Source organism: Terrapene carolina, unplaced genomic scaffold (genome assembly GCF_002925995.2).
Source record: "Terrapene carolina triunguis isolate 2854851 unplaced genomic scaffold, T_m_triunguis-2.0 Scaffold231, whole genome shotgun sequence".
In the NCBI taxonomy this organism is placed as follows: domain Eukaryota; kingdom Metazoa; phylum Chordata; order Testudines; family Emydidae; genus Terrapene; species Terrapene triunguis.
The window spans coordinates 2,087,636-2,114,771 of record NW_020664582.1 but is presented as its reverse complement, the minus strand read 5'-3'; the positions used below and the strand labels follow the sequence as shown (position 1 = coordinate 2,114,771).

The following is a 27,136-nucleotide window of genomic DNA, read 5'->3' as shown; positions in this document are numbered from 1 at the left end:
CCCCTTCCAAGTGGGGGGGGGGGGGAAAGGGTGCAGCTAATTGTCAGATGAGTAGCCAATGAACTGGCACCAGGACACAGGCGGAAAAGCATCTCATTTGTATATTGAGGCATTCCCCATCATTTCTCTCACTGGTCTTTTTTCGTTTCCATCTGCAGCAGTTGCCTGGCAGGGTAATTGCACAGAAAGCTAAGACCTCCCTGACTGGACCAGGCTAAGGAAGGCCGGTTTGTCTTGGCCTCTCTACACAACACCTTGTCGCCACATGATGGCTCTGCAATCGTCAGTGTGAGGGTAGTTGTAGTATGTCTCAGTCGGGCGCTCCATGCCCAGCGGGCCCCATCGCACAAATCGTTACCATAGTCTGCACTAACTGATGCCATGTTAGCAAATGCTGCAGAGAGGGCGAGGACTGACAGGACTGTGGAGATAGATAGGGTCCCTCCAGGGCGGCCGAGACTCATCAGCAGTGTGGTGCACGGGAAGCCTACATCGTCGATCCCTGGGCTCTGCCTGTTTTGTGGCTAAACTGAGGAATTTGTTCTCCAGGAAAAAAATACCCTAAACCAGAGCCTTTTTTTCTTACGTCCACCACAAGCCTCAAGGGACGGTGGGTGGAGGCTGATAAAATGGGATCCTGATCTAAATCGCACTTGTGTTGGACATTGCTTCAAGATGGGCTTGAATTGCTACGTCTGGACCCAGCCTTCCTCAAAGTTGAGGGGGGTTTTGAGCTAGTTATGGTTTGGAGACATCTCTAGTTCTGCAAAACCCATTTCATCTCTCCACCCTGGCAATCCTTGCCTAACTCCTGAGGTGGGTGGGTCCAGAGCACCAGTTCCAGGGATTTCTTGGAAGCCTGTGTTTAGACAGGTGTCTTCTCGGCAGTTCCACTTCAGTGGCTCCATCAACAGGCGCTGGGTCTGCCTTCAAGGCATTTCCTTGGTACTGTGTAGATAACGTTAAATAGAATCCTTTATACCTTTCCCCGTTCTCTCTAATTCATCCATCTGGCACTTGGATCTCCCTGGGGCAGAGAGTGGGAGTGTATAACTGAGGCGATAAAAGGCTGTTGTATTTATTGCTTCCTGAAAACAGAAGGTATTACTGCTGACCTCCTTCGCCTACACCCACTGTCTGTGGGAAGCTGTTGTTCTACTGAATGGAACTTCTTCCAAACTTGTCAGCAACTTAAAAAGTCAATAGAGTTCCCTGCAATCAATGCTGAGTTTCTAGCCAGCCCCGTTCTCACCCTGCCACTGTGTGCTGTGTTCTGTTGGCAAAACTCCTCTCTGAGCCCAGTGTAGTGCTGGCCAGGGTAAAATGTGAATAGCCTCACGTGCATGCTTGCTGGAGCACTCTGCACTGGCTGTTCTTCGGGTGTTAGCAGAGGGGCGTTAGCTGCAGGACTTCACACTCCGCTGCAGTGCTCTTCACGCTGCCTGTGGGCTGGCAGTGTGTCTGGGGGATGGCGAGGTTCCTGCCTTATCTGAGATACTGCAGGGATCAAATCTCCCATTCATCTTGGATTAATAAAAAAAGATAGACTAGCTTCATATGAATAATAGTGCTGAGGGAAACGTGCCAGTCTGATGTGACTACGGACCAAAATCCTTTCTCTATGAAGCAATATGACACACCTGTATAGTGCCTTCTATTGGAAGATCTCAAAGCAGTTAATGAACTGAGCCTCCTCGTTCAACCGGGACACGTACAAAACTGGGGGCTGAGCTGGGTCAGTGGGACAAGTTCCCAGACTTGTGCTTTGCCACAGATACATCCTGCCTGCAGGTGCAGCATGGGCCACCCAGGGCAAACGTTCCCCAGCACCACCTTACCATGGCCGCTCATCCCTGGCTTGGAGGGATCACCTCCTTGGAAGTGAGACTCTTTGGCCCTGGACCTAGCTGCTGAGACGCCCAACGAGGGGGACGACTGTCGGTGTCTGCATGTGAGGTGACGGTCTCTCGACTAGGAGGAATCTGACCTCATCAAGCTCCCTTGCCAATGTTTTTTGTCTCGGTACATCAGCCCCTATGGCCTGTGTGATGCAGGAGGTCAGACTAGATGATCACAACGGTCCCTTCTAGCCTTAAGCCATGTGATTTTATTATTATGGTAGCTCCATTTGCATAGGGCAGCCCCTGCCCCAAAGAGAATAGCTGAGAAGGGGAGTATTATTCTCTCCATTATACTGAGACCAGTGAAATGAGTTGTTCAAGGTCACACAGGGAGTCTGTTGAGCCAGGAGCTGAGCCCAGGTCTTCTCAGTTCCAGCCCTGTGCTTAACCATGAGCTCGTCTTTCTTCTCAGGATGCTGTGCTGATGGGACAGAAACACCCGCCCCACCCCCTGATGAACAACTCTGCCTGTTGCTGTTTGTGATGGGGGCGCCTGCCCTACACTGGGCTCTAAGGGGTTAATAGAGCCCTAGGGAGACTGTGCAGGAAGCAGCCAATCATAGAAGGGCTGAGAGGAGCAGCCAATCAAGGCCCAGTAGGCCCATATAAGAAGAGCTGCATGGCAGAGCAGCTCCAGTTGCTCCCTGGAGCTAAAGGAGGGAGGCTTTGCAGGAGGAAGAAATCTAGCACCTTGGACAGAGCAGTGCTGGGTTGGATCAAGGGAGTGAGAGCGAGTTCCTGGCTGACTGCTAAGACTGGCATGCTGAAGCCTTGAGATAAGCGTGGAGAAGGTGCTGGGGCTGCGGGGAAGGGGCCCAGAGAAGTAGACGGAGAGGTTGGAGTGGACACAGAACATGGCTGCCATCTACAGGGTCCCTGGGCCGAGACCCAGAGTAGTGGACGGGTCCGGGTCCCCTTTCACCCCCACTCGCCTCTGAGGAAGTAGCTGGACCGTCGGACTGTGGTACAATCCCCTGGAACGGGGGGGGGAACATGGAGTGTGGCACAGCCGGAAGGCTGTGTCCTGAAGAGGATGCCGCGGTCCTTGGAGTGACGTCGGTCCTGGAGCAGAAGTGATGGTGGCAAGACATCACCAGAAGAGGGCGCACTGGCAAACAGAGCTAATTCCCAGGACAGCCAGCAGGAGGCACCGCAGTGGTGAGTGAACCCCGTCACACTGTTGCTCAGCAGTGAGCGCTGCACCCTTTGTAGAGCTCTACAAAGTGTGAATGCAGAGTCCAAGGTGACAACCAGCGTCCTAGCAGCCCACTAGACAGGTGCAACATCCTGAAGCATCTCAGCCTATACAATTACGCCAGTGTCTGCTCCCTCTAAGACCAAACAACGCTGAAAACTGGGCCAAGCCAATGAATAATTCACTTCTCGCCTGGTTCACTAGACTTAGAGAATCTTAAATACATGGAATAATTTCTAATAATCCACCTGGGATAACCGCTGAGCTGCTATTGGCTCCTTCCCTTGCTCTCTTCTCTGTATGGTGGCTGCTCCTCTCTTGGGGGCTAGGTGGTGGCGGGGGGGTCACTGTTAAATATTTATCCACTGTTAGCGCTGCTTCAGTCTCCCTTTCATCTACATTCTAAATGAACATGGCCTCATGAAGGGGTTCTCCAGTCCTTTCGTATTGCAGACCTCTTCATGTGAGAGAGAAACCCACCTCCCATCCCCAAACCCACCACACGGTTTCAGCCAGACACCTGCAGGGGTCAGAAAGGGATTTTCTAAATGCTCCTTCCTCTGGAGTATTCGGGATGGCCATGGCTGGAGAAGGGACATTGGATGGGGGAGGCAGGGCAGGGCTCTGGGGTGGCACTGAGCATTCTCTCTCTGGTTCTTGGCTGGCTGGTTCTCTCTCATGTGCTCAGAGTCTAACTGATTGCTGCGTGGGGTCGGGAAAGAATTTTTCCCTGGCGTCAGATTGGCAGTGGAGGTTTTCGCCTCCCTCCGCAGCATGTGTGTGCGGGCCGCTTGCCAGGATTATCTGGGTGTATCTCACTGAATCATTTCCCTGCCATTGCTGGGTGCAATTTGGTTCCTCTTGTTCTGTGCCTGTGGCACATAATCTTGTCTTCTGTGGGGCGTAATACATGGGTCTCATTTCGGCTGTTGGGTTAGTGCACAGCTGCTGGGTGGGGCTCATGGCCAGGAGGTCAGACTAGATGCTCTGGTGCTCCCTTCTGGCCTTAAACTCTGACACTGCTTAGGTCTCAGAATATCCAGTTCTGTCCACCACTGGGGAGGGACTGCATGTTGAGAATGGCGGGTCTAGCTGTTTCCAAGCTCTGCAACGTACTTGCTGGGCGATCTTGGGCAAACTGCTTCCCTGTGCTCTGCCTCCGTTTCTCTAAAATGGGGATCATGGAATTCTCTGTTGCATTACAGGCAATGTGAATCTATGTCAAACAGTTTTCAGACCCTGCTGTTAGTACAAAGTAGGGGTGTGGGTGTGTGATTTCCAGATTTGTAAAGCTGAGAATCCATTCATTCTTTCTCGGGCTGAGGGTACCCATGTATCCACACAGACCCGTACCCATGTGTGGCGATGGCTAGTTAGGGGTAGGGAGATATTGCGTGCCCAGTTTGTTGGGAGGGTGGGTTTATGCCAAAAGGGGTCTCTCACTTTATCCCCCATGCTCAAAATCTGCCTTTAGACAGCTACCAGTCAAATGAAGGCCTCCTCAGCTGCGGGACAGATGTGCACAGCTGTAGAACCGTGACTGCACCTGCAGAATGGGCTACTTGTCAGTTGCTTTACTTGGGGCACATGTACGTTTGCACTAGAATCTGGTCCCCCTCTCGCTTCCATTCACCCAGGAGCTGCAGCTGCTTCTTGGGATGCTGCCCTGCCGTAGATCCTGACACTGATGAAGATGAGTGAGAGGCAAGGCTTCCCCGTAATGAAAAGGAATTCTTTGAACACCAGCCACGCAGCTTCAGAGCAGCACTTACTGGCCCTGACTCCCCTGCCCAGTAGGAGAGAGATTATTAGCCCAGGTGTGGGATTAATTAGTTGCTAGGCTGGCTTAACAAATGAGCATGGCTCTCTTTCCACCGAAGGTGTTGCTCGGTTGGAAGCAGGGGCAGTCACTTGCCCCAAATTGCATCCAGAGGGGTGAGGCGGATTATTTTCGGCTTCCCTACCAATGAGTTCAGGCAGCATGTGCCTCAAAAATCTATCTAATCCTGCTGCTTGGCTGTCAGGGGCTGGGTGGACTCTGCGTTCCCGATTTGATCCGTGTGACATTCCCTGCCCTTGACGCAGTCCATCCCTGCCATCAATAACGATCAGCATCAGTCTCCCCTGCCCTCCCCCCTCAGCTCCTGTTGGCTTGGTTTCCCATCAAAGCATTATTAATATCCCTGGGTTCCCCTCTGCACCTTGCTCTCCATTGACGCTAACTGGGAGCAAGCCGGATTTATAAACTTGGTAAAGCCTGTGATTATAAGGCTCGATGCTGTGCATGGGTCTCTCCCTGGCTTCCCTGGGAGTGTCAAACCCAGGGCTTGCGCAGAATTGGCTCCTTTATCCATGATCATAGGAACAGGTGTGATCTCTTCACCTTGCAAGCACTAACGAGCTAGATCTGGCCACACCATGCCTGTAAGGTAGGGAGGTTTCACTCTCATTTTAGATAGATAAGGAAACCAAGACACAGAAAGGGTAAGTGACTTGCCCAAGATCGCATCATGAGTCTGTCAGGGCGGGGAAAGAGAGCCCTGCAATCCAGACTCCTGGGCCTGTGTATTAATCTTCTGCAAGAGCTAGTCCAACTCTGGCATTAGCAGCTCTACTCATCAGTGTATAAACCTGGAAGCCCAGCCCAAACCCCATTGCTTTTCTCTGCTCACCTCATCTAGACCACGTCGCTGGGCTTTCTGCCTTGCCTCTTCCTGTGTCGGCTTGGAAGGTTGTCTCTGGGCCAAGCAGAAGCACATTCAGGGGCTGACGCTCGTGAGCCTCTGTCTCTGCTCCAAACTTGATCCCATGGGGGATTTCGAAAGGACCCTGCGCTTCCCCTGGGGAAAGTGGTTTTACTTTCAAGCTCACTGTTTTCCACCCAGCCTCTCTGGGGACAGATGCTGAGGAGGGTCCAAGCAATAATAAATAAAAGTGATCACGCTTTCTACTCTGGGGATTTGTGTCCGGAGTGTTTAAAAGGTTAAGAATCATCCATAGATGTTCCAATAAATGGCTAAGAAACTGTTACAGCGTCCAGTAGTGTCCTTATAACCCCGGCTTACAGCCGTCTATAATACCTTCTACTGCTGTGCGTATAACCACCTATAGGCTGAACTACTCATGCCCGTAACATTATAGAACACCTATTCATCATTTATTAACCCTTTATATGCTATAAATGTGCCCTTAACAGAAAGTGTGAGTAACAGGGTGGAGTTGAGGACAAAGCAGATGTATTTACGTTTTTGGTTTTTTTTTTTTTTTCTCCTCACCGGGCAATTCAGCTTATTAGCTTGCGGAATGCTTTCCCCAGGGCAGAGCTAGAAACCTGCATGAGCTGCACAAGCACTGGAGCGTATGCTGTAAGGACCAATCCCCTCTAGTCCCACCAGCAGACAGACAATGACCTGACCCTGAGGTTCTTGACCAGCAGTGGCCTGTGGAGCAGAGTTCAACAAAACAGTTGCTGGCAGTTTGCATCGAACCTGCTGACCACATAGGGCTGGCTGGCTCCTCCTTGCTTCAGCTGCTGAATTGCACTGAACAGCAGCTAAAAATATCACATCCTTTCCTGATGCTACTCTTCAATGGCAGCCGTTGCAAGTAGCTACATCAGAGCTGGAAGGAATTGTGAATGGGAGAGGAGGCGGGACAGCAGGATCCTGAATGGGAGGGGAGGCCGATCTGGAGACACACGCTCTTCCTTTTAAGGTACGGTCCGCCAAAAGTTAGAGAGCTCCTGACTTAATGAACCCAGCAATGAAGTGTGACTTACGTTTCCCTTCCCATCATTTATCTGTCTGGTCTATTTAGTGTGTGAGCTCTTTGGGGATTGGGTATGTACAGCGTCCGGCACGCTGGGGCTGGTGATCTCAAGTAGGGCCTCTAGTCTTTAACCCATGATTTGAGGACTGCAGTAACTCAGCCAGAGGTTAGGGGTCTATTTCAGGAGTGGGTGAAGTTCTGTGGCCTGCGATGGGCAGGAGATCAGACTAGATGATCACGACAGTCCCTTCTGACCTTAAAGTCTATGAATCTACTGTACTACAGATAAAAACAGTGGGGTTGTACATTTGTGCGGTGTTGATTGGTTATGCAAGTCAGGTCATATCTCGCAACAGGAGGGATCTGTGTAGTTAGATACATGATGGATGGCTGCAAAAGGCAGTTACGGTGGGCTGTTAGCTGGATAAATTTGCTGGCCCCAGGAGCAATTCCTCATGTTAATTGCTCTAACCTTGGTCACGGTATTGGCACCTTGACATCCAATCCAAGATGAGAGGGTGAGTGTGTGAGGGAGCTGAGACCACTACAGCAGCCCCTCTCGGTGTGCTGTGTAACTTCAGGAGCAGATGAGCATGGTCATTTCCAGCTAGGATTTAATACTTAGCGGGGCATATTGGGTCCAGATGTGCTCCTGAGAAGATGAGTGACTCCCCCAGGAGGCAGGCCAGGGGTGTGGATTGGTATCACTCTGCGATGGGTTGGATCACAGAAACCCCCTTAGGAACTGCCAAGTGATGTGCCAGGACTACTTCTGCCCCTGCTTTCCCTGCCAGCTCGGGACCCCAGCACCCTGTCTTGCTGAGCGAGACACACCCATCTGCTCCAACACAGACCCCAGGGTCTGAATTACTTGCCCCAAAGCTGCAGACTTAACTGAAAGCAGCTTACAGAAGTGTTCTTGTCTTTAACACTCAGGTACCCATCTCCCAATGGGGTCTAAACCCAAATAAATCTGTTTTACCCTGTATAAAGCTTATACAGGGTAAACTCATAAATTGTTCGCCCTCTATAACACTGATAGAGAGATATGCACAGTTGTTTGCCCCTCCCCCGGTATTAACACATGTGAGTTAATTAATAAGTAAAAAGTGATTTTATTAAATACAGAAAGTAGGATTTAAGTGGTTCCAAGTAGTAACAGACAGACCAAAGTGAATTACCAAGCAAAATAAAACAAAACACGCAAATCTAAGCCTAATACAGTAATACAACTGAGTACAGATAAAATCTCACCCTGAAAGATGTTTCAATAAGTCTTTCACAGACTGGACGCCTTCCTAGTCTGGGCACAATCCCTTCCCCTGGTACTGCCCTTGTTCCAGCTCAGGTGGTAGCTAAGGGATCCCTCATGATGGCTCTCCCTTTTCTCTGTTCCATCCACTTATATATTTTTTGCATAAGGTGGGAATCCTTTGTCCCTCTGGGTGCCCCCCCTTCTCAATGGAAAAGCACCAGGTCAAAGATGGATCCCAGTTCAGGTGACATGATCACATGTCACTATCAGACTTCATTGCCCACTTGCCAGCAAACGTGTATACAGGAAGACTCACAGGTAAAACAGAGCCACCTGCAGTCAATTGTCCTGGTTAATGGGAGTCATCAAGATTCCAAACCACTATTAATTGCCCACACTTTGCATAATTGCAATAGGCCCTCAGAGTTATATTTCATATTTCTAGTTTCAGATACAAGAGTGGTACATTTATACAAATAGGATGATCACACTCAGTAGATTATAAGCTTTGTAATGATACCTTACAAAGAGACCCTTTGCATGAAGCATATTCCAGTTACATTAGCATATTTTCATAAAAGCATATAAAGTGCAACGTCACACACTCCACCTCCAGAATCAGCAATAGCAGAGGCTGGTTATGGCAGCAGAGTCCTTTAACTTATTCCAGCACAGAAGCAAAAGCAAAGGCTGGCTTTTTATGCCTTTTGCAGCTGTGCCTGTATTAACCGATGGGGGGGTTTCCCTTGTTGCTTGGATGAGACCCTCCCTGCTCCTGTCGTCGTGCACTGACTCCATCTGTAAAAGATGCCGTCTCCCGAAATAATCCCTGCTCCTGGGGCAAGAAAGGAACAGCATTGCAGGAGGACTCGACCAAAACAAGGTGCTCCACTCCACGCACTTCTCCCTCTGGGCAGAGGATGAGAGAACAAACGTGTGACAGGTGTGTGGCCGTGTTACTGAAAGCACTACTGGAAGGCACTCGTGCGACAGTATAAAAACTTAGAATAGACTAGAACTCTGAATGGATGGAATTTCCTGTTTCCTCGTTCACTGTGTGGCTCCGAAGGCAGGTTGTGCATAGCTGGCTCTGTACGTATGCCCTAACTTTGACTTATTCCTCTGAACTCTCAGCAGTAATTTTGTGATTTCCCCCCCCCCCATGTGGTTGGTGGTGTCTGCCTAGCCCTGCTGCATCTGTCTGGGACGCTGTCTGCTCCCGAACGATACACTTGGATAGTGTGCTGATAAGAGACGTCTAAGGAAAAACTTTGCACCACAGGAAGTGGTGTTGGTGATTCCGTAGACGATGCTCTTCCTTCTGAGTCCGTACTTGTCTCTGTCCCAGTCATGATGTTGAGAGAACCATTTGTCATTGTGAAATGGTAGCACTCTTCTTTTAAAAGACTAGACTGTTGATCATTCGGTCCTAGCCAAATTTGTATTTGGTATTTACATTTTGCTTACCAAAAAAGTCTCTCTTGTAGCTTCAATTGGACAGGGTACTCTTCTCTTTCTGCCCTGAAGGGAAGTGTTGTAGTTTGCTGTTAAATGGTGGATATGTTATGCTCCAGAGGTGGATGCAGTTCAGTAGTGAGTGAGGTCATCATGGTGCAGATGATATATACAAGGCCTGGTTTTCAATTGTAGGCCTCTAATTTAAGGCATCCAGTTCCTCATTTTGGGTGTTCATATTGGTACTTTAGCTGTGAAAATGCTGATGTGAGCACCAGATGTGAAACGGGATGTGCTAACTAAGATACCGATGTTCTAGAACCTGATTCCCACTGCCCCACCACCCTGCAAAGCCCCGTGGGATCCTTGGAAATCATAGCCATTACTCAGTGGTCTTAAGACATGGAACATGTTAGGGCTAGCATCTGAAGTGACGTGCTCATAGAGGCAGAAATAAGGTTGCACTAACCATAGTTTTGCATGCTTTCTAGACCTGGTGGAATGCTGTGACAGCAGCTGTTTAAAATGTTACATACCATCAATTGTCCTTGTTTTTCTTGTGGATTCCCTTGGCCATGGATAGTTCTGCAGTGGTGTGTGTGTTTGTATTTGGAATTCCTTATCTGAACTGTCATTAACCTTCTCTTTGATTTGCCTTTGCAGTTTGCTGGTAGGTGGAATGGGACAGTCATGAATGGTGATGCCCTTTGCCAAGAGTCTTCCTCCCAGCTTCCCGACTGGAGGGAATTCTGTGAGCTCCATGCCCAGGCTGCCGCGGTGGACTTTGCTCAGAAGTTCTGCCAGTTCCTGAAGGAGAACCCCCATTACGATACCCCGGGGGCTGAAACCTCCTTCTCCCATCACTTTGCTGCCAATTTCTTGGACATCTTCAGCTTGGAGGTCAGTAGGGTGTTTGTGTCCGACTCCCCAACCAAGTACAACATAGTGCCCTTTGTGGGGCTACAGAACTGCCACATGCCTTACGGCCGAGACATCCTCCAGAGGAAAGAGGAGACCTCCACAGAATCCCTGGACAGCATGGACAACCCCGTGAACTCCAGCCGATATCTGAGCCAGTCCCAGCAGGCTCAGGCCCATAAAGTTTCTTCCTACGGCCACTCTCGGAGTTCAGAGGACGTCTCTGTCCATGCTACTTCCAAGCCGAAATTCAAGAAAGGCTTCTCCTTGAGGAATATGAGCCTGTGCGTGGTGGATGGCATGAAGGAGATGTGGCACAGGAAGTCCTCTCCGGAGCCAGGCGTGGAGGCCACGCAGGGTGGCAGGAGGTCAGAGAGAGAGCACTGTCCCTCTGCGAACAAGGAACACAACGACACGAGGGAGAGATGGACTCACAAGCTACGGCTGTCAAAAGTCCAGTCTTCCAAGGTGGAACTGGTGGATATTCAGAGGGAGGGCACCCTCCGCTACATGGTGGCGGACGACACGAACTGCGTGGGTAGCTCTCAGTGGCAGAAGTGTCGGCTGATGCTCAGGAAGGCTGTGAAGATGGAGGGAGAGAGGTTCCTGCTGGAGTTTTATGTGCCTCCAAAGGTAGGTCTTGTAGGTTCTTCATGGTTGAGCTTCCTATCTATATTGACTTGCTTGGCCGCAGGCTGCAGAGTTTATAGATGTGACGTTCCTCGCCCCGAGAGGCCATAGATCCCGGCTGACACGTCTTTGAGCTGCGCTTCATCAGAGCTCCAGACAGCCATGGCAGTTTTACAGCTCTCTGATGGGCTGGTGTGCTGCTGCCCGGTGATGGGTGTTGCTCCTCTATTGTTTCAGATGGTCTATTTTAATCCTCCACCTCCTGGTCTTAATCCACTCTATGGGATGAAGCATAATTCAGTGTTTTTGCTTATTTTGTCTGTGCCAAGCTCTCCACCAAGTTTCTGACAAACAATGTTACTGTCTGCTCAGACTTCCTGATGCCCAGTGCTCCTAGTTCGTTATCTATCTTATAGGTCTTTGAGCTGGATTTGAATAGGGATTGGAGTTTTTGTTTTTTGTTTTTTTTTTGTGTTTTTTTTTTACCACCACCAGTGTGCCTCACCTCAGAACTGGAAGATCCACCTCCTAGAGGTGAAAGAGGAATTTAGTATCCCCAATCATAGAACTGGAAGGGACGTTGAGAGGTCATCTAGTCCAGTCCCCTGCACTCAAGGCAGGACTAAGTATTATCTAGACCATCCCTGACAGGTGTTTGTCTAACCTGCTCTTAAAAATCTCCAATGATGGAGACTCCACAACCTCCCTAGGCAATTTATTCCAGTGCTTCACCACTCTGACAGTTAGGAAGTTTTTCCTAATGTCAATCCATTCAGTCACTGGCCTCTCAGTTAAGACTGAAAGCAAAGGGGCCAATTGAGGCAGGCACAGCTACTGAGGCTGTCAACGAGCCTTTTATGATAGTGACGCTTCCCAAATCCATCACTAAGGAAGGATGGCCTAGTAGTTAGGGTTCTAGCCTGGGAGTTGGGTGACCTGGCCCCAATTCCCTGCTCTGTCACCAGCTTCCTTACCAGTTCCCCTCCCCAAGCCGTCCAGTCCCTCAGGGACTCAAATGGTTCATGTTTGAGTGCTACTTTGTCTGGATTTTAGGGACAAGGTCTGATTTCAAATAGCAAGAAGCACTGAAGGTATCCATCTGCACCCGCCTAGCGACCCTGCCTTGGGATTCATGTAATACACACGATTTGTACCCCAATCAGACACGCTCAGAGCTTGGCTTTTGTTTTGCCTCATGTAGACGGGGATCAAACTGGTAATCTTGTTACAGGGGTGTAACATGACTCCGTAACATGGATTGGTTCCTGTCTACACGGGGAAGAGCAAGCTGAGTTATTCCTGGTTGGCCAGGGTGCTATCCTGCGAGTAATACGATGCAGTATTTTTTTTCTGGTGGTGATGAGCCCGGACACATCATCTTGTGCTGTTGTGATTGCTGCCATCTTGGCTAACACAAGCGATTGAGCCAGGGATGTCCAGAGCTAAAAGCATGAGCTGTTATCGCTTGAGCTAAAGAGCCAGTGCTACAAGTTGGGGTGTAACAGCCTCGGATCCTCTGTGGATCAGGCACCGAGAGGGCCCTGTAACTTGCACTCTTATAAGTTAGGAACAAAGCGTGGGTGACTCTCTCTAGCTTTCTATCCTCTTGCTATTTCTTCTCTTCTATCAGCCATGTGGGCAGTCTGTGATGAGTCAGCCGGGCGTTTGGGTGAACTCGGATCCCGGTGTTTACCTGGCAGGAGACTGAAGCCAGGAGCTCTCCCAATACACCAGTGAACTTCTTTCTAGTAGCTGTTAAGCTGCAACGTACAGGAACCGCCTCTAACCTTTCATTTCTGCCGGGGAAACGTTTGGAGCCTAGGCTGGGTCTCCATATCTCCCTGCCTGTTAGCTGCGAGGCTAACGAGGCTCTGTCAGGTGCTGCACTGACCGTTCACCAACTGGATGTCAGGGATGTAAAAATAGGACTGGTCAGGCTCATCCCAAGCTGAGTTCTCTCGGCCCATTAGCATTGTCACTCACGCTTCAGACGTGCACAGTACAGAGCCGGGACTAGCCCTGCCCACCTCCAGATAGGAAGGCAACTTGTGAACCCCACACCCATGTTTTTGACAGGTTCAGTTTCTCTGTACCGCTAGGTAACTGTAACAGGGGATAAAGAACTCCAGCCATGCCCCCTTTCCTGCCCTCAGGATGGTACATTCCACCTAGAGATGGGCTAAATTGTGAACCTCAATTCCTGACCCTTTTTTAATTTAATCAGAATTGAACCTCTGCTCGTGCATAGGAAATAGCATTGAGACCATTGTGAGGGAGTGAAAAGAGGGGTGTAGAATTGAGTAGCTGCTTCAGCCTTTTCTGTAGCTTCTCCACTGTGATCCTTTGCAGTATACTCAGACATCTTTATCTGAGAAATGTGGTGGCTTAGATTGAATGGAACCTAGTCCAAACCTTCCCTAGTTTTGCCTAATTGAGCCCAGCTTCCTTGGCCAATTGTCAGTGACATCATCCTGAAGAGAGAGAGCGTTTCAGCACATGGCCAGTAGCTGCCTTGGCCACTGGAGACTTGTAAGGGTCCCGCAGGTCAGGCAGGTAGTGATATGTCAGTAGGTGGCACTCTTTCCTCCCTCACCCCTGAATCAGTGCTGAATCAATACCCCGGTACAGCATTAAGAGACTGCTGCTGGAGGCGTTCTCTTTCAGGTGAGAAGCAGAGCCAAGGTTCTAAACACTTTTGATTACTAAAGGTCCCAGGGCACTTTGCAGCAATAATTATGCTGCCTCCAATGTCCTAGGCAAATCCAACTTTCTATTCCGCTTACCTAAACTGCAGGGGAGTTTTCAGCTGGAAAAGCGTTATTCACTTCTTTTCCAAAAGTGTTCCTGTGCACTGTTAAACAGCTGCCGTGTTTCATCCCAGCACTGGCCGCATTCAGAGGTGGATGAAATGGTTCTTGTGTATAGTTTGTGGAGCAGTGAGTAAGTCTGTAAAGTGCTGTCGCATCCTGTGGGATGAATGGAGCTAAAGAAATGTAAGGTGATTATCATCTTTCAACCTGAATCTCTCTATGGCATTTAGGCTTGCTGACACACACACACACACACACGCCCATATAGTAAATATTGTTCCTGTTTCCTCTTTCGTAACACACCTTCCCAAATCTTCTCAGTTACTTACCTTCCTGAACATTTATTTATTTATCTATTTCTTCCCTGCACTCTTTTCCTTCCATAGGGTCCTAAAGAAAGCTTCAGAAACAAGAGCCAACTGCTGTAGATTCATTATGCAATTTAATATCTACCTACCTGCATGTCCCTCTTTACCATCAAGTATCTGAGCATCTCACAAACGTGGCAGAGAATTATTATCCCAATTTTAGAGTTGGGGACACGGAGAGACTGAATGATCCCCATTATGGAATGGACCCATATGGTCCCTATCATTACAGTAGCTGGGTCCCTCACTGTAATGTGTGTACCCTCACAGCACCCCTGTAAGGCAGGGAAGTGCAATTATCCTCCATTGTACAGATGGGAAACTGAGGCATGGGAGAGGCTAAGTGACCTGCCCAAGGTCACACAAGGAGACCATGGAAGAGCAGGGAATTGACCTTGGGTTGCTCAAGTCTCAGGCTAGTGCCACGGCTGCTGGACCATCCTTCCTGCTGAGATTAAAAAAAAATCATACACTGTTCTTACCCGTGGAGACACCTTAATTTTACTTGGCGTGCACGTTGCACTTTTTCTCTTCAAAGCACTGTAGAAACATTAACTAATGCTTCCAAGTAGATACCTTTTGCAGATGAGGTAGTTATTACTAATTAAATCTGAGGTTATTAAACATAGATAATTTACTTTTGTGCCATTTATGTTGTTGTTTTTTGTATTTCATTCATCTTCCACAGTGGAACTGAACTAATCATGTTCACTAGTCATTTCACAGTTTGGGCTTCCTACACTAAGTCCCTGATCCAAAGCCTATCAAAGTCAGTGGAAATCTCCCATTGATCTGAAATGGACTTCAAATCAGGTCCTTACTCTTGTTGTACTTGGGCTTACAACTTGGCAGAGGAATGTTTGCATTCAATAAAAATTGTGTGTGTGTGTGTGTGTGTGATGAGAGAGAGAGAGAAATATACACCCTTTAGGAAGATATTTGAGTCAAATATAAACTGTTCCTCACAGTGTATTAACCTGAAATTGAGCTGGAGGAAAAACACCCATGTACATACCAGATCAGAACACATGAAAAATCCATTAGGGTGAAACCATTTATAGTGTCTGAATTCTGGGTGTCATCAAACAAGTGAAATATCTGGTTTCCATTCACTGACTTCTAACCTTTCTAATATCCCTAGAGAACTGGAGACCGAGTGAGAGGGTTGGTTCGTTTATTTATTTAATTAATTTTAACTGCATTACCTTCCTCCCCGCCCGCTTCCCAGCTCCCTTCCCCCTGCCCCAGAGTCTCTTTCCGCACTAGCCGTTAGGGCATGAAAGATGCGCAGCTGGCACTGGCTCATCTGGGAGCAGTGCTTGTGAGTCTATGCGCAGATTGATACGGCCATAGGTTTAGCTGGAGCAGTAACTGTTGTTAAGCAGTATTATAGCTGGTAATAGGTATTTTTTCAGGTTTGTTTTTATCTCCCTTTTAAAAGAATCAATGTTAAAAGGACCTCTTTTAAGTGCTTTTTATGAAAACAGTCTTGTCTTTTATTGTTATCGTTACAACCTCCTGTAATCTTTCGCTTAAATTTCTTTCCCTAATGATATCTATCTTCTTCATTTGGCAAATGTTCCTGTACTTCCACTCCCAACTCACCCTTTGAGAGGCACTGATGCATTAACCTCGCTTTCTTGTACATTTGTGGGAAGAGAACTTAAAGTTTTGCTCCTGAGCGTGCACAAGAACACATTACTTTGTTTTTGTGTGGGTCCTACAAAAATAGGGGCTAATTGGGTTTTCATTTAAAAAAGAAAGAAAAAGAAAAACCCCTCTCTAGTGGATGTTGTATTTTCTAACAAAGTTAGGTGTGTGTATATATTTTCCCAAAGCAACAGTGATTGAAAACATAAAGGGAAATTAAATGTGGTGCTTGAAGTACGTGGCAGCAGCCCATCTTACCCTTTGGTGTTCTACTAACAGTTTTGATGGTGATTCAAAGTACAAAAACCTCCCTTGCCTGCCCCCATTTATTCCTGTGATGAGTCTCTGAGCAAGCCCTAAAACCACCGCCCAAGCTCAGGGCCTGATCCTGCAAGTGCTTAAGCAGGGAGTAACTTTATTTACCTGGGGAGTCCCATTGACTTCTGTGGGACTAGTCACATGTGCCAGTGTTTTGCAGGGCTGGGAACTCAGTGAAGACTCCCTCTGTTGGCTCTTTTGGCTGCCGTCCCTGAGAAGAGTCAGAGCAAGTCTTCCTTCCACCCCTCCGAGCTGGTGTCATATTTTCTTCCCTTTAAACAGCTGCTTCCTCTTTTCTGATCCACCTCTGGTGAAAAATAAATAATAATAATAAAAAACAGCCCAGCAGCTTCTGCAAATTCATTGCTTCAGACCAAGCATTAGAGGAGCCGCTGAGCTGCTGCAGTGGTCCTTGGCTCTGTGGGCGCTCCGCACTTCTAAAGATCAGGGTCCTTCATTCATTTTGAGTCTTGCAGTGAAAGTAATGTGGTCAAAAACTCCCAGGCCCAGGCAAATGAAATCTTAGGAGAAGGGAAAGGCAGCTCTTGGTTCCTGTTTCACAGCAACACTGATTTACAAAATGAGAACGGAACCCTTTATTAATAGTCTGTGGCATTATGCGCTTCATGACCCTGTTTCTATTATTGAAGGGTCTGGAGGCACGTGGGATAACTCATAGGTTTGCTGATGATTACGTTGCCTTCCTATTCCTTCTCTAGATTCATAGACGCATAGACTCCTAGACTTTAAGGTCAGAAGGGACCATTATGATCATCTAGTCTGACCTCCCGCATGATGCAGGCCACAAAATCTGACCCACCCACTCCTGGAATAATTCTCTCCCTTGACTCAGCTGTTGAAGTCCCCAAATCATGTTTTAAAGTCTTCAAGTCGCAGAGAATCCTCCAGCAAGCGACCCCTGCCCCATGCTGCGGAGGAAGGCGAAAAACCTCCAGGGCCTCTGCCAATCTACCCTGGAGGAAAATTCCTTCCCGACCCCAAATATGGCGATCATCAGAACCCCGAGCATGCGGGCATGATTCTCCAGCCAGACCCACATTGACCATTGATACTAATTACCAGCGATGGCATGTTATTGACCTATTGACTAAAATCACGTTATCACAGCAAACCATCCCCTCCATAAACTTATCAAGCTTAATCTTAAAGCCAGAGAGGTCTTTCGCCCCCACTGTTTCCCTCGGAAGGCTGTTCCAGAACTTCACCCCTCTGACGGTTAGAAACCGTCATCTAATTTCAAGCCTAAACGTCCCGACGGCCAGTTTATATCCATTTGTTCTCGTGTCCACATTAGTACTGAGCTCAAATAATTCCTCTCCCTCCCTGGTATTTATCCCTCTGATATATTTAAAGAGAGCAATCATATCCCCCCTTGATGCTTGCTTTGAATTCAAGTGCCCGGCTTCAGGGAGGACTAGCCAGTCTGTCTGTCTAGTTAAGAGAAACTCTCGCTTCCAAATCCCTAACTGTGATAATTTTAGGGGGCCAGTTTACTAGAAATCTGGGGATTGTTGCTCCGATGTGCTACTTGACAAGCTTTTACTAATAATCATGTTGCATTTGTATAGCACCTTTCATTCCGAAGCGTTGTATACATTTAGGGCCCAATCCTGCAAACACTTGCTACCAGTTATAATGTTTACTAGTGGCGTGCTTCCATTGGTTTCATGGGAGTAAGTACTACACTCAGTAGCAAGTGTTTGCACAGTCAGACGTGAGGCCCACTCCAGTGCCACTGGGGGACTGGGAGCTTTGAAATCGACTTCAATGGAAGCAGGACTGAATTGTCTTCAGCATGCAGCACTGCGGAAATTCAGCCACCTCTAGGGTGGAGGGCAACAACCAACCATTATACACCTGTGAGGGGAAGGTAAATATTTAGGAGATGGAGGTAACGAAGGCACAGTCTAGTCCCTTGTTCAAGGCCAGACAGCGCATCAGTGGGAGAGCTGGGAACAGAACGCAAGAGTCCTGACCGTATTGTCTGCTCCTAACCGTTATACATGCTCCCTCTCCCTATTAAAAAGGAGACGCCACAAATCTGGAGCTGAGATACACAGCAGCTTATTATTTATCTTGCCCTTAAGTGTGCAAAGTGCTTAGCATGCATCGGGTTGTGTGTCTGTTACCAGGGCTGCAGTGGTGCATAGAGACCATCCCATTGCCCAGAGAGAGCAGCATTTATGCCTCTGAAATTGCTTGTTCTTGCCTATTGGGCAAGACAGGAGGGTGAGGATAGGAGGAGAAGATTCACTTTGAAAGTGTCTTCCAATGCTTAGTAAAGAGCCTTCATCACGGAGATCGTTACAGACATAGGAAACTCTTCTCTGCCCACTGAAACACAGCTACTTCTGGGGTGGAACACACAAGCTGCCCAGCAGTACACTGGGCCGTAGTACTGTGCCACAGGAGACAGAGGAGAAATGCAGTGTAGGGGGCTGGAATAAGCAAGACCAGCAAAAGTGCAGCTTTGGCCGTGTAAGTTACCGCCACAGCAGGAGTGCTTTGCCAGCATAGTATTCCAGTACAGCTACACGCAAAGCACTCCTGGTGTAGAGCCGGCGCAAATTTTTATCCCCACTCTACAGGTAAGGACACAGAGGCATGGAGAGATTAGAGATTTGGGGCTGGGACTGTGCTGCCTTTTGTGTTTGTATAGAACCCAGCACATCGGGAGTATCCACTCGTGTACAGCTTCAATTGCTAATCACTCTCTCCCCCACTTGGACAAACTGGCCTTGCTGAGGTTTGTAAACCCATCGCTAGAGTCTGCTGCCGGGATGGGTGTGAGGCAAGATGTGGCTGTGTCTACATTAAAGAATTTTAGCAGCAGATTCCCACTGGTGCTGCTGTCAGTTCAGCTGTTCCAGGGGGTACCCTGGGGCTGGCACCTCTTGTTGGGGTGAATCATGGTAACTCAGTTGACTGCAGTGGAGCTATGTCAGTTTACAGCGGTGGAGGATCTCAACCCTAGTGCAGACGAGGCTCTGGCACATGGTGTTGAAAAGCTGGAAGCTACCAGAGCTGCATCCCCACTAAAGCTCTTACTGATGCCTCTGAGCCGGTGGCAACCCCAGTGGGAAATTTTTTGTCAAAATTCCCTACAATAGACAAAGCAGATGTGTCTTCACTTACCTATTGAAATGCCTCTCTCTCTTCTAGATAAACTGCCACATCCCCCGTCCAGCTGCCCTTTCCTGGCGCTGACTCCCCTTGCCTTTTGTGCATGCTAAATATTTCCTTGATCAGATAGCATTATTTCTTCCCAGCACATCTTAATAAAGAGAGAGAGAGAGATTAAAAAAACAGAGAGACATTAATGTAGTCAGCAGAACTGGAATGTCAGCAGGCGCTGAAATAAGCAAGCGGGTTGGCAGTGAAATACGCTAACTCTCCTATCTTCCACCGGGGCGTCTCTTGGCTTAATTAAAAGATCTTGGAGTTATCAGGCGCATGAGGGAAATCAATTCTTTTTTAATAACTGCACAGACTGGGGCGGGAGCGTGCCTTGCTGTGAGCTGGGCTGTATCGTCCATTGGGAGAACTTCTATTATACAGGCCCTGTTCGTTCCTTTTATTTCTTCCAGGCTTCCAAACCTAAGGTCAGTATCCCACTCTCCGCCATCATTGAGGTCCGGACGACCATGCCTTTGGAGATGCCGGACAAAGACAACACCTTTGTGCTGAAGGTAAGGCTGCTTGGCTAATAAGGCACCCTGGATGCCTTGAGACTGTACTGAACCCACCAGAGCTCTGGGCTTCTCTTCCCCACTCCCCAGCAGCCAGTGACTGCACAGATCTGTTGCCTGTGCCCTTCCCTCCCGTCACATGGTGAGGTGACTGAGGGAGGAAGGGCACTTGGCGTCCATGGCGTGTATCCTCTTCCCTGCCGAAGGCTGGCACCAATCAGCTGTGCACCACGCCACTGCCAGCTGTTTGCCTGAAGATCCTCTAGTGCTTTAATCTACCCCTGAACGTAGCGTACACGTATAATATTAACATTCAACTGCCCTGTTGCGTTTGTCTTGCCGTTCCTCCTCCACAGCCATCTTTATGGAGTGTGGAAGGGGCAGATGAACTGATAACAGTGCTGGACTATGGAGACTCTTAAGGTATGTCTACACAGCACACTAGCCCCTTGCCTGTGGGGCTTGGGTCCACACCTGCATGTTCACGCTTCATTGTAAACCTGGGTTTACATTGGCTGGACCCACGTCATCCAGCCGTGCTAACGCTTCCATGCTACACCGTACAGACCTTCTGACTTGGGTCTGCGGCTTGAGCTGCGTCCACACTGCAAAATGGCAGGGCTTGGACCAGAGTCACAGCAGGACTCAGGCTCTGACCCCCTCCCTGCCCTCCCTTCCCCTCCCCACTACCAGGGTCAGAGGACCTGGGCACTGAGTGCTTGCTGACCCGAGTCAGACTGATTTGTGTGTAGACAGAAGCAGGCCTTGGGCTCACACCTGAGTCAGAATCCAGGCTTAGTGTGCAGTGTAGACATACCGTTAAACACAGTGGCCCCAAGCAGTCACTAGTGATGTCTGTCCCTGAGGCAAACCCTGCCTCCGCTGTGCCAACCCAGGGCTTGGTAGCTTTCTCCAGTACTGCGTGGGAGCTAACTGGTGGCATTACTTAGCGAGTGCAGTGAGGTCATGAGGCTTGGTTCACGGGTGTTTTTCAATGGAAGGTACTCCAGAGAGACAAGGTGGTAATGGTGCTGAATCTCTGTCCCGAGGGCCCAGGCTCCGAATCAGGGCCAAATTCCATCTGTTTGGCCGGGGGAGGTCTGGTGCGCTGCCAGACTCCGTAGGGCTGTCCTAAAATGACTATAACAATGGCATTTATGTATGTATGATACTCTCTCTGGCTTCTAGAGCAAATCTGCTCAGTTTACAAGGAAACTGATGCATTTTCCCTATGCACATCTCCTCACCCTGGGATCTGCCAGTTCAGCTGGGCTCTTTCTGCCTTATCTGAAAGTTCCCAGCCTCCCAGTCACTGTAACAATAGCTGTTTCTAGCAACCAAGATTCTGTGGCTGGAATCTGGGTAACAATTCTGTTACTGATGCATGGGGGAGGGATAGCTCAGTGGTTTGAGCATTGGTCAGCTAAACCCAGGGTTGTGAGTTCAATCCTTGAGGGGGCCATTTTGTGAACTGGGGTAAAAATCTGTCTGGGGTTTGGTCCTGCTTTGAGCAGGGGGTTGGACTAGATGACCTCCTGAGGTCCCTTCCAACCCTGATATTCTATGATTCTATGAACCGGAATAGAATCCTGCTTACTCTGAGCTGTGATGATTTTGCAGAGCTAAGATAATTAATATTTTACAGTGAAGCCTGAAGATTGGAGACTAAATACGCAACCGATCTGTCTTGGTGCCATTTTTGCACAGTTACTTTTCTGTGTTGGACTACACTTTACAATTCCCCAACAATTAACTAAGTGCTCCCCTTGTATCGGCTCCTATATTTCTCTCCCCGTGCTAGCTGATAGGTGCACTTGGATGATCATGTAGGGTTTTCCATTCTTTTAGCTTCCTATAGGCGAACAGCAATTCCTTGCTCCCTGTCTTAATCAGCAGTAAAACTCTGCAGATGGAGACTTGGGAGCCCTGAATTTTACTCCTGGCTCTGGCACTGTGACCTTGGGCAAGTTAATTCTCCTCTGATTTGTTTCCCCTCCCACCTTTTGTCTGTCTTGTTTGTAATCTCTTCAGGGGAACTGTCTCTCCCCATGTGTCGGATGGTGCCTGGAACAATGGGGCCTCTAGACAAATAGAACACTAAAAGACTATCTGCTTTGTCCTCTCCCTCTTAGGGGCTGCATTTGGTCTTTGGTTGCCTTCTGGGCACCTCTCCATATAGAGAGATTACAGAAGAGGCTCTCCCCTTTATAAAAAAGGATTTGTTAGGTAGACAGCCCTGTTTGGCTGGCAAAGGGGGATTCGTCCACACTCAGAGACAGTCATGCTTCCTCTGTTAGGGAGCTGCTCCCTGGTATGTAAATGCGGCTGTTCTAGGCCACTAGAGTGTAGTGATGGTTTTATCAATAAGGGGCTGGCAGATGCTGTTTGATCTGTGGGAGCCTCCCTGGCATTGGAAGCTGCACAGCCCCTAGGGATGAGGAATCACACATAGCAGACGGGAGAGCAGATAGTAAAAGTCTGTCGCTCGCTCGCTTGCTCTAGAGACTCCAGAGAAGAGTTTCCCATAAAATACAATTAATTAGCTTGCTATCCTGTAGAGCATGCTGGTGGCAGCTGCTGCTAACAAACTCTCCCTACAAATGGGGATTTCATCCCACTGGGTCTAAGCAGAAGGGGTGGAAATGTCTGTGCTGCCTGCTGAGCTGGGAGGCGGCTCCCGCCGCTGGAGCTGAGCTCTGCCTTTTTGCTGCTGAGTTTCATTCCCTGCCATCCAGGTTCCCCCCCCCGCCCCCAAAACACAGAGCTCCTAGAATCTGGCTCAGTGCATGAACTCGCTCGTCCTGGGCTGCCGCGCGAAAGCACGCAATGAATGCTGAGTTAAAATTACATATTTTTTTTTCAAAAGAGAGTGCTTCGTTCTGACTAATGCGGCTGCCACTTCACATCAGCTGCTCTCTATGGGATGTTTGTGTTAATGGACTATCGCTCCCCATTGAGCCTGATCAGAAACGCTTACGGCTACAGCCAGGAGGTTAGCATGCAGACGTGAGTGAAAATCGCCTTATGTTTTCAGTGCACCAGCATCCGTTCCAGGCCTGGGCAAGCACTACCTGTTTGTGAGCATCCAGAGATCCAGCTGCCTGTCTGAACTCTCCAAACGACACATGTCCCCAGAATTGGAAGAGGACGGTTACAAGATCAGGCGCTCTCAGGATATCTTGGTCCCTTTGTTTTTGGTCCCAGTTCAAACCCACAAGCTGGTGCAGCTTTGGTCTAGTCGTGGGTTGAGGCTGGAGACAGTGTTCTGCTCCCTTCTCTGCCCTGGGTGTATGGTATAACCTGAGACAAGTTGTTTCCTTTCCTTGTGCCTTTGTCGTTTAAAAGGAGGACACTGATGCTCCCTCTCCTGGCAAAGCAATTGGGGATCAGGGGCCTGAGAAGCTAGAGCAATGCAATGTCTTATTACTGTTGGCACTGACTGAGCCAGAACCCAACCTAATCTCGCAGTGGGATGCCAGGAGGCACTGTGCTGCAACAAGCACTGAGGGTGACGCAGTAGGGGGTGCTCCTCTCTGAATCAATGTCCACCCAACCCGTATTTCCTGGCTGCTGTCTTAAATTCACTTCCATCAGAGCTACAGAAACTGGGGTATTAGGAGAGAGTCCAAGCACATGAGCAAAGCGGGCCCCAATCCTGGCTCCTTGTCTGACATCAGGACCAGCTTGGTGACCTCTTCGCTGTTGCGTTTCATTTATTAGGGAAGTGCCAGTTGCAGCTCCATAGTTTGAAGACTGAGTTGAGTTTTGCACTTAATGTAGAATACTGATGAAAATATTGGCATGCCGCTGACCACTAAATGACTCCCTGGAAAGTCCAAGAGCCAGAACCTTCCCCCACTTTACATTCTGCTGTCTTCCCACAAGCCTCTTGGCGAGTGTGGGGAAAGCGTGTGGGGAATTCAGCTGGACCCAGATGATGCACATGTGCAAAGATGTCTTTTGGGAAGAGGTGCAGAGGTGCCGAACTAGGGGTGCCGGCTTGAAGTGATTTCCATTATATACACTTAATGTAGAATACTGATGAAAATACTGTTTGCATGCAGAATTTTACTCTAGATCTTGCCTTCCTTGCAGCAAATCATACTGGGCTAACGTGATATTTGAACAGCCTCGCTGGAGAAAGGAACATTCACTTATGGTCCAGTGCCGGCCTCCTCTGACTTCCACTAGCCCTTGTGCTTGCATCTGAGTTTATTAGACACCTGATGTGCTCATCACTTCCATTACGAAAGCCAAGAACACCCCGTCCCCATCCCATTGCTGCTTAAATCACTCCTCTTCCGCATTGTTTGCCTAAAGCATATTTTCAAAGGAAGAGTTCAGAGGCCAGTTTGCCTGTGTGGATGAGCCTGTTTAAAGCTCTCACAATCATAAACGTCAAGGGGAAAACTGCCTGTAGTAGGGTCTCGCTTTGCCTTTACCATAGTTTGATTAAAAGCCTGGCACTTCACTTCCCGCTGCCTACCAGGCCTTTAGGAAAGCGCTTTGAATTGATTAGATGCCCCATGGCACACAGAGGTTGCCATGGAAATGGTTCTTTCCCTTGGATGGCGGTTCCTCGACTAGTCGAACTTATGCAAACTTCACCCGCACTCCTTTTCAATGAGGACAAAGGGACTTTGTGAGGCACAAAACTTCGTATTTGGTGTTCTGCTACGGGAGGAGAGAGGGGGTGTTCCTCACACTTTCTCTTTCCAGAGTGAGCAAGGCAGGTGAGGGTGAGGTGGAATCATGTCCTGGGATAGCAGCTGGATTAATGCGCCTTCTTTCCTCTCCTACATTTTCCCAATAATTCCCTAACAATAACGGCTCTCCCCTTTGGTTCAGTCCCAGTTTCCCCTAGGGGTTTATTTGGTCTGTTAGTTTCAAAGCCCATAACTGCTTGTTGAGATCCTGCTCTCTGTCTCCTCAGGGAAGGGAAGTGTTTAAAAGCTCTGCTGACTTTTCAGGAATGGGCGTGGCACTGACCACTACATAACTCCCTAGAAAGTCCCAGAGCCAGAACCTTCTCCCCCTTTACACACTGCGATCTTCCCACAAACCTCTTCTGCCTAAAGAATTAGCGAGTGTGGGGAAAGCGTGTGGTGTATTCAGCTGGACCCAGATGATGCACTGCAAAGATGTCTTTTGGGAAGAGGTGCATAGATGCCAGAACTACGGGTGCCGGGGGTGCTGCCGCACCCCATGGCTTGAAGGGGTTTCCATTATATGCAGGGTTTACAGTTTGGTTCAATGGCTCTCAGCACCCCCACTCCACAAATTGTTCCAGCCCCCCTGAAGAAGTGGGGAAGTGACTGATGTAGGGGCTGGATGCCCAGCAAGGATAAGGGACCTATTACCTCTGCTGGCTATTGGAGCTCTCCTCAGGTGGAGGAGGTCTGTAGTTTTTGAGTCAAAGCAACAGGCTTCCGCTCTCAGCTTCCCACGTGCTTGATGTATGGAGTAATTGTGTCAGCTGTATGCCGCGGTGGGCTTATGATGGAGTGAAGAGGAAATGCACATATTTGTGAATGGAAAACCTTCCTTTCTACTTCAGAGGACCTCCCTTGTAAATTGGCCCTGCACTTTGTCTCTCCTTTCAGCCAAAATGTATTTATACACCCTTTAACTGAGTGCTCCCTTTTGTATGCTTACATTTCCTTTCACTGTGAAGAAAAATAGGGCCTTGCAAGATATCTAAACACTGTGTTTTGTTTCCTTTCCTTTCCTTTTGTTCAAACTATTTAAGAATCCCCAAATCTTCCAGGCATATTTTGTGTTATTTCTTATAAAGTGTAGGTGTCAGTTTCACTTACTGTGAGGTTTCAGAGTAGCAGCCGTGTTAGTCTGTATCCACAAAAAGAACAGGAGTACTTGTGGCACCTTAGAGACTAACAAATTTATTAGAGCATAAGCTTTCGTGGGCTACAACCCACTTCCGAAGAGGTGCCACAAGTACTCCTGTTCTACTTACTGTGAGGTAAATCACAGGAATGGAGTAATCACCTGCTCACCCTGGGCATATCTGCTGGGGGTGGCATTGCTAATTCACAGCGCTTGCTTGTTTGGTTCTTGGCAGGAGGACAGATTCATGCCCCCCGCTGCTGTCCGGCTCTGACTGGGGATCCTGAGCAGAGCTTTGGCAGCTCCTCCTACAGCTTGTTTATTTTGGGTGCAATGATGCAGCTCTATGTGATTAGGCTCATTTGATAGAAGGTCATCCTGGCCAGCTATGTGATGCCCTGACTGAGCCAGGCCTGCCTTCGTCCAGTTAGCAGATCATATAACACACTTGGAGGGGTGGAATGGGGCAAAGTCTGCCAGAGATGCAGGAGTTTCTACTTGGTGACTTATGATGCCCCTTCCAGCCCTAGCTTCTGCAGCTATGTCACATCTTTGGGTTGTTGGTATTTTTACTTAAAACCCCAGCTCCTGGAGTCATGTGATTATACGAGACTGTCAGCTTGCTATTTTTTCACGTATGTTTTTAGCCCACATGGTTGCAGACAAAAACTTGGGAACCAGAAGCAAATAACAAGACATTAAAATATATTACATATTTTTTAAAATCTCATTATTTTTAAGATAATCTTGCATTTTTTTCTTGGGAGGATGGAGAGCTGACTTGTGATTTTTGAACACTTGGGGTTGGCCATACTGCCTCTGGCTGTGGTATCTGATGTGGTGAACCAAACAGAGTTGGGCCTGGTTAGTATGTGGAAGGGAGACCTTCAAAGAAAGCCTGGGGTACTACAGGAAGTGAGGCTGGTTGATCAGTAAGTCAGCTCTTTCCTCTGAGTCAGTGTTGAGCTAATGTTCCAGCATGGAGTTAGGGGGTATTATGGTGTTGGGCTTAGGCTGTCTTTTTCAGAAGCGCCTTTACACTGAAGTCATGTCCATTAGAAATCCCATGGCACATTTCACAGAAATAGGGATGTTAGCCCCAGACTTCTGTCTAATTCCAATTTAGGTAGTTACAGTCAAACGCCTGAAAATTTCCCCTTCCATCCCACATCATAATTTCTATTGGACAGGATATGCTCCTTCACTTCCCATTTTGAACTGATGTGCTGTGAAGTATTTAACAGCTGCCCATGCGCCAGAGAGGTGGCTGCATTACAGTGGTGGGTGAAGGCGTGATACGAGCATTTACTTAAC

The 27,136-nt window shown here is 48.5% G+C and overlaps 1 protein-coding gene across 1 annotated transcript in view; it reads left to right on the top strand.

Moving 5' to 3' along the window:
* SH2B2 (SH2B adaptor protein 2) overlaps window positions 1-27,136 on the top strand; it is a 47,751-nt gene that overhangs the window by 4,203 nt on the left and 16,412 nt on the right. The window contains exons 3-4 of the mRNA XM_029912523.1: window positions 10,238-11,125; window positions 19,877-19,978. Of these exons, the coding sequence (XP_029768383.1) occupies window positions 10,238-11,125; window positions 19,877-19,978 (990 nt within the window). The remainder of the gene's footprint in view (window positions 1-10,237; window positions 11,126-19,876; window positions 19,979-27,136) is intronic.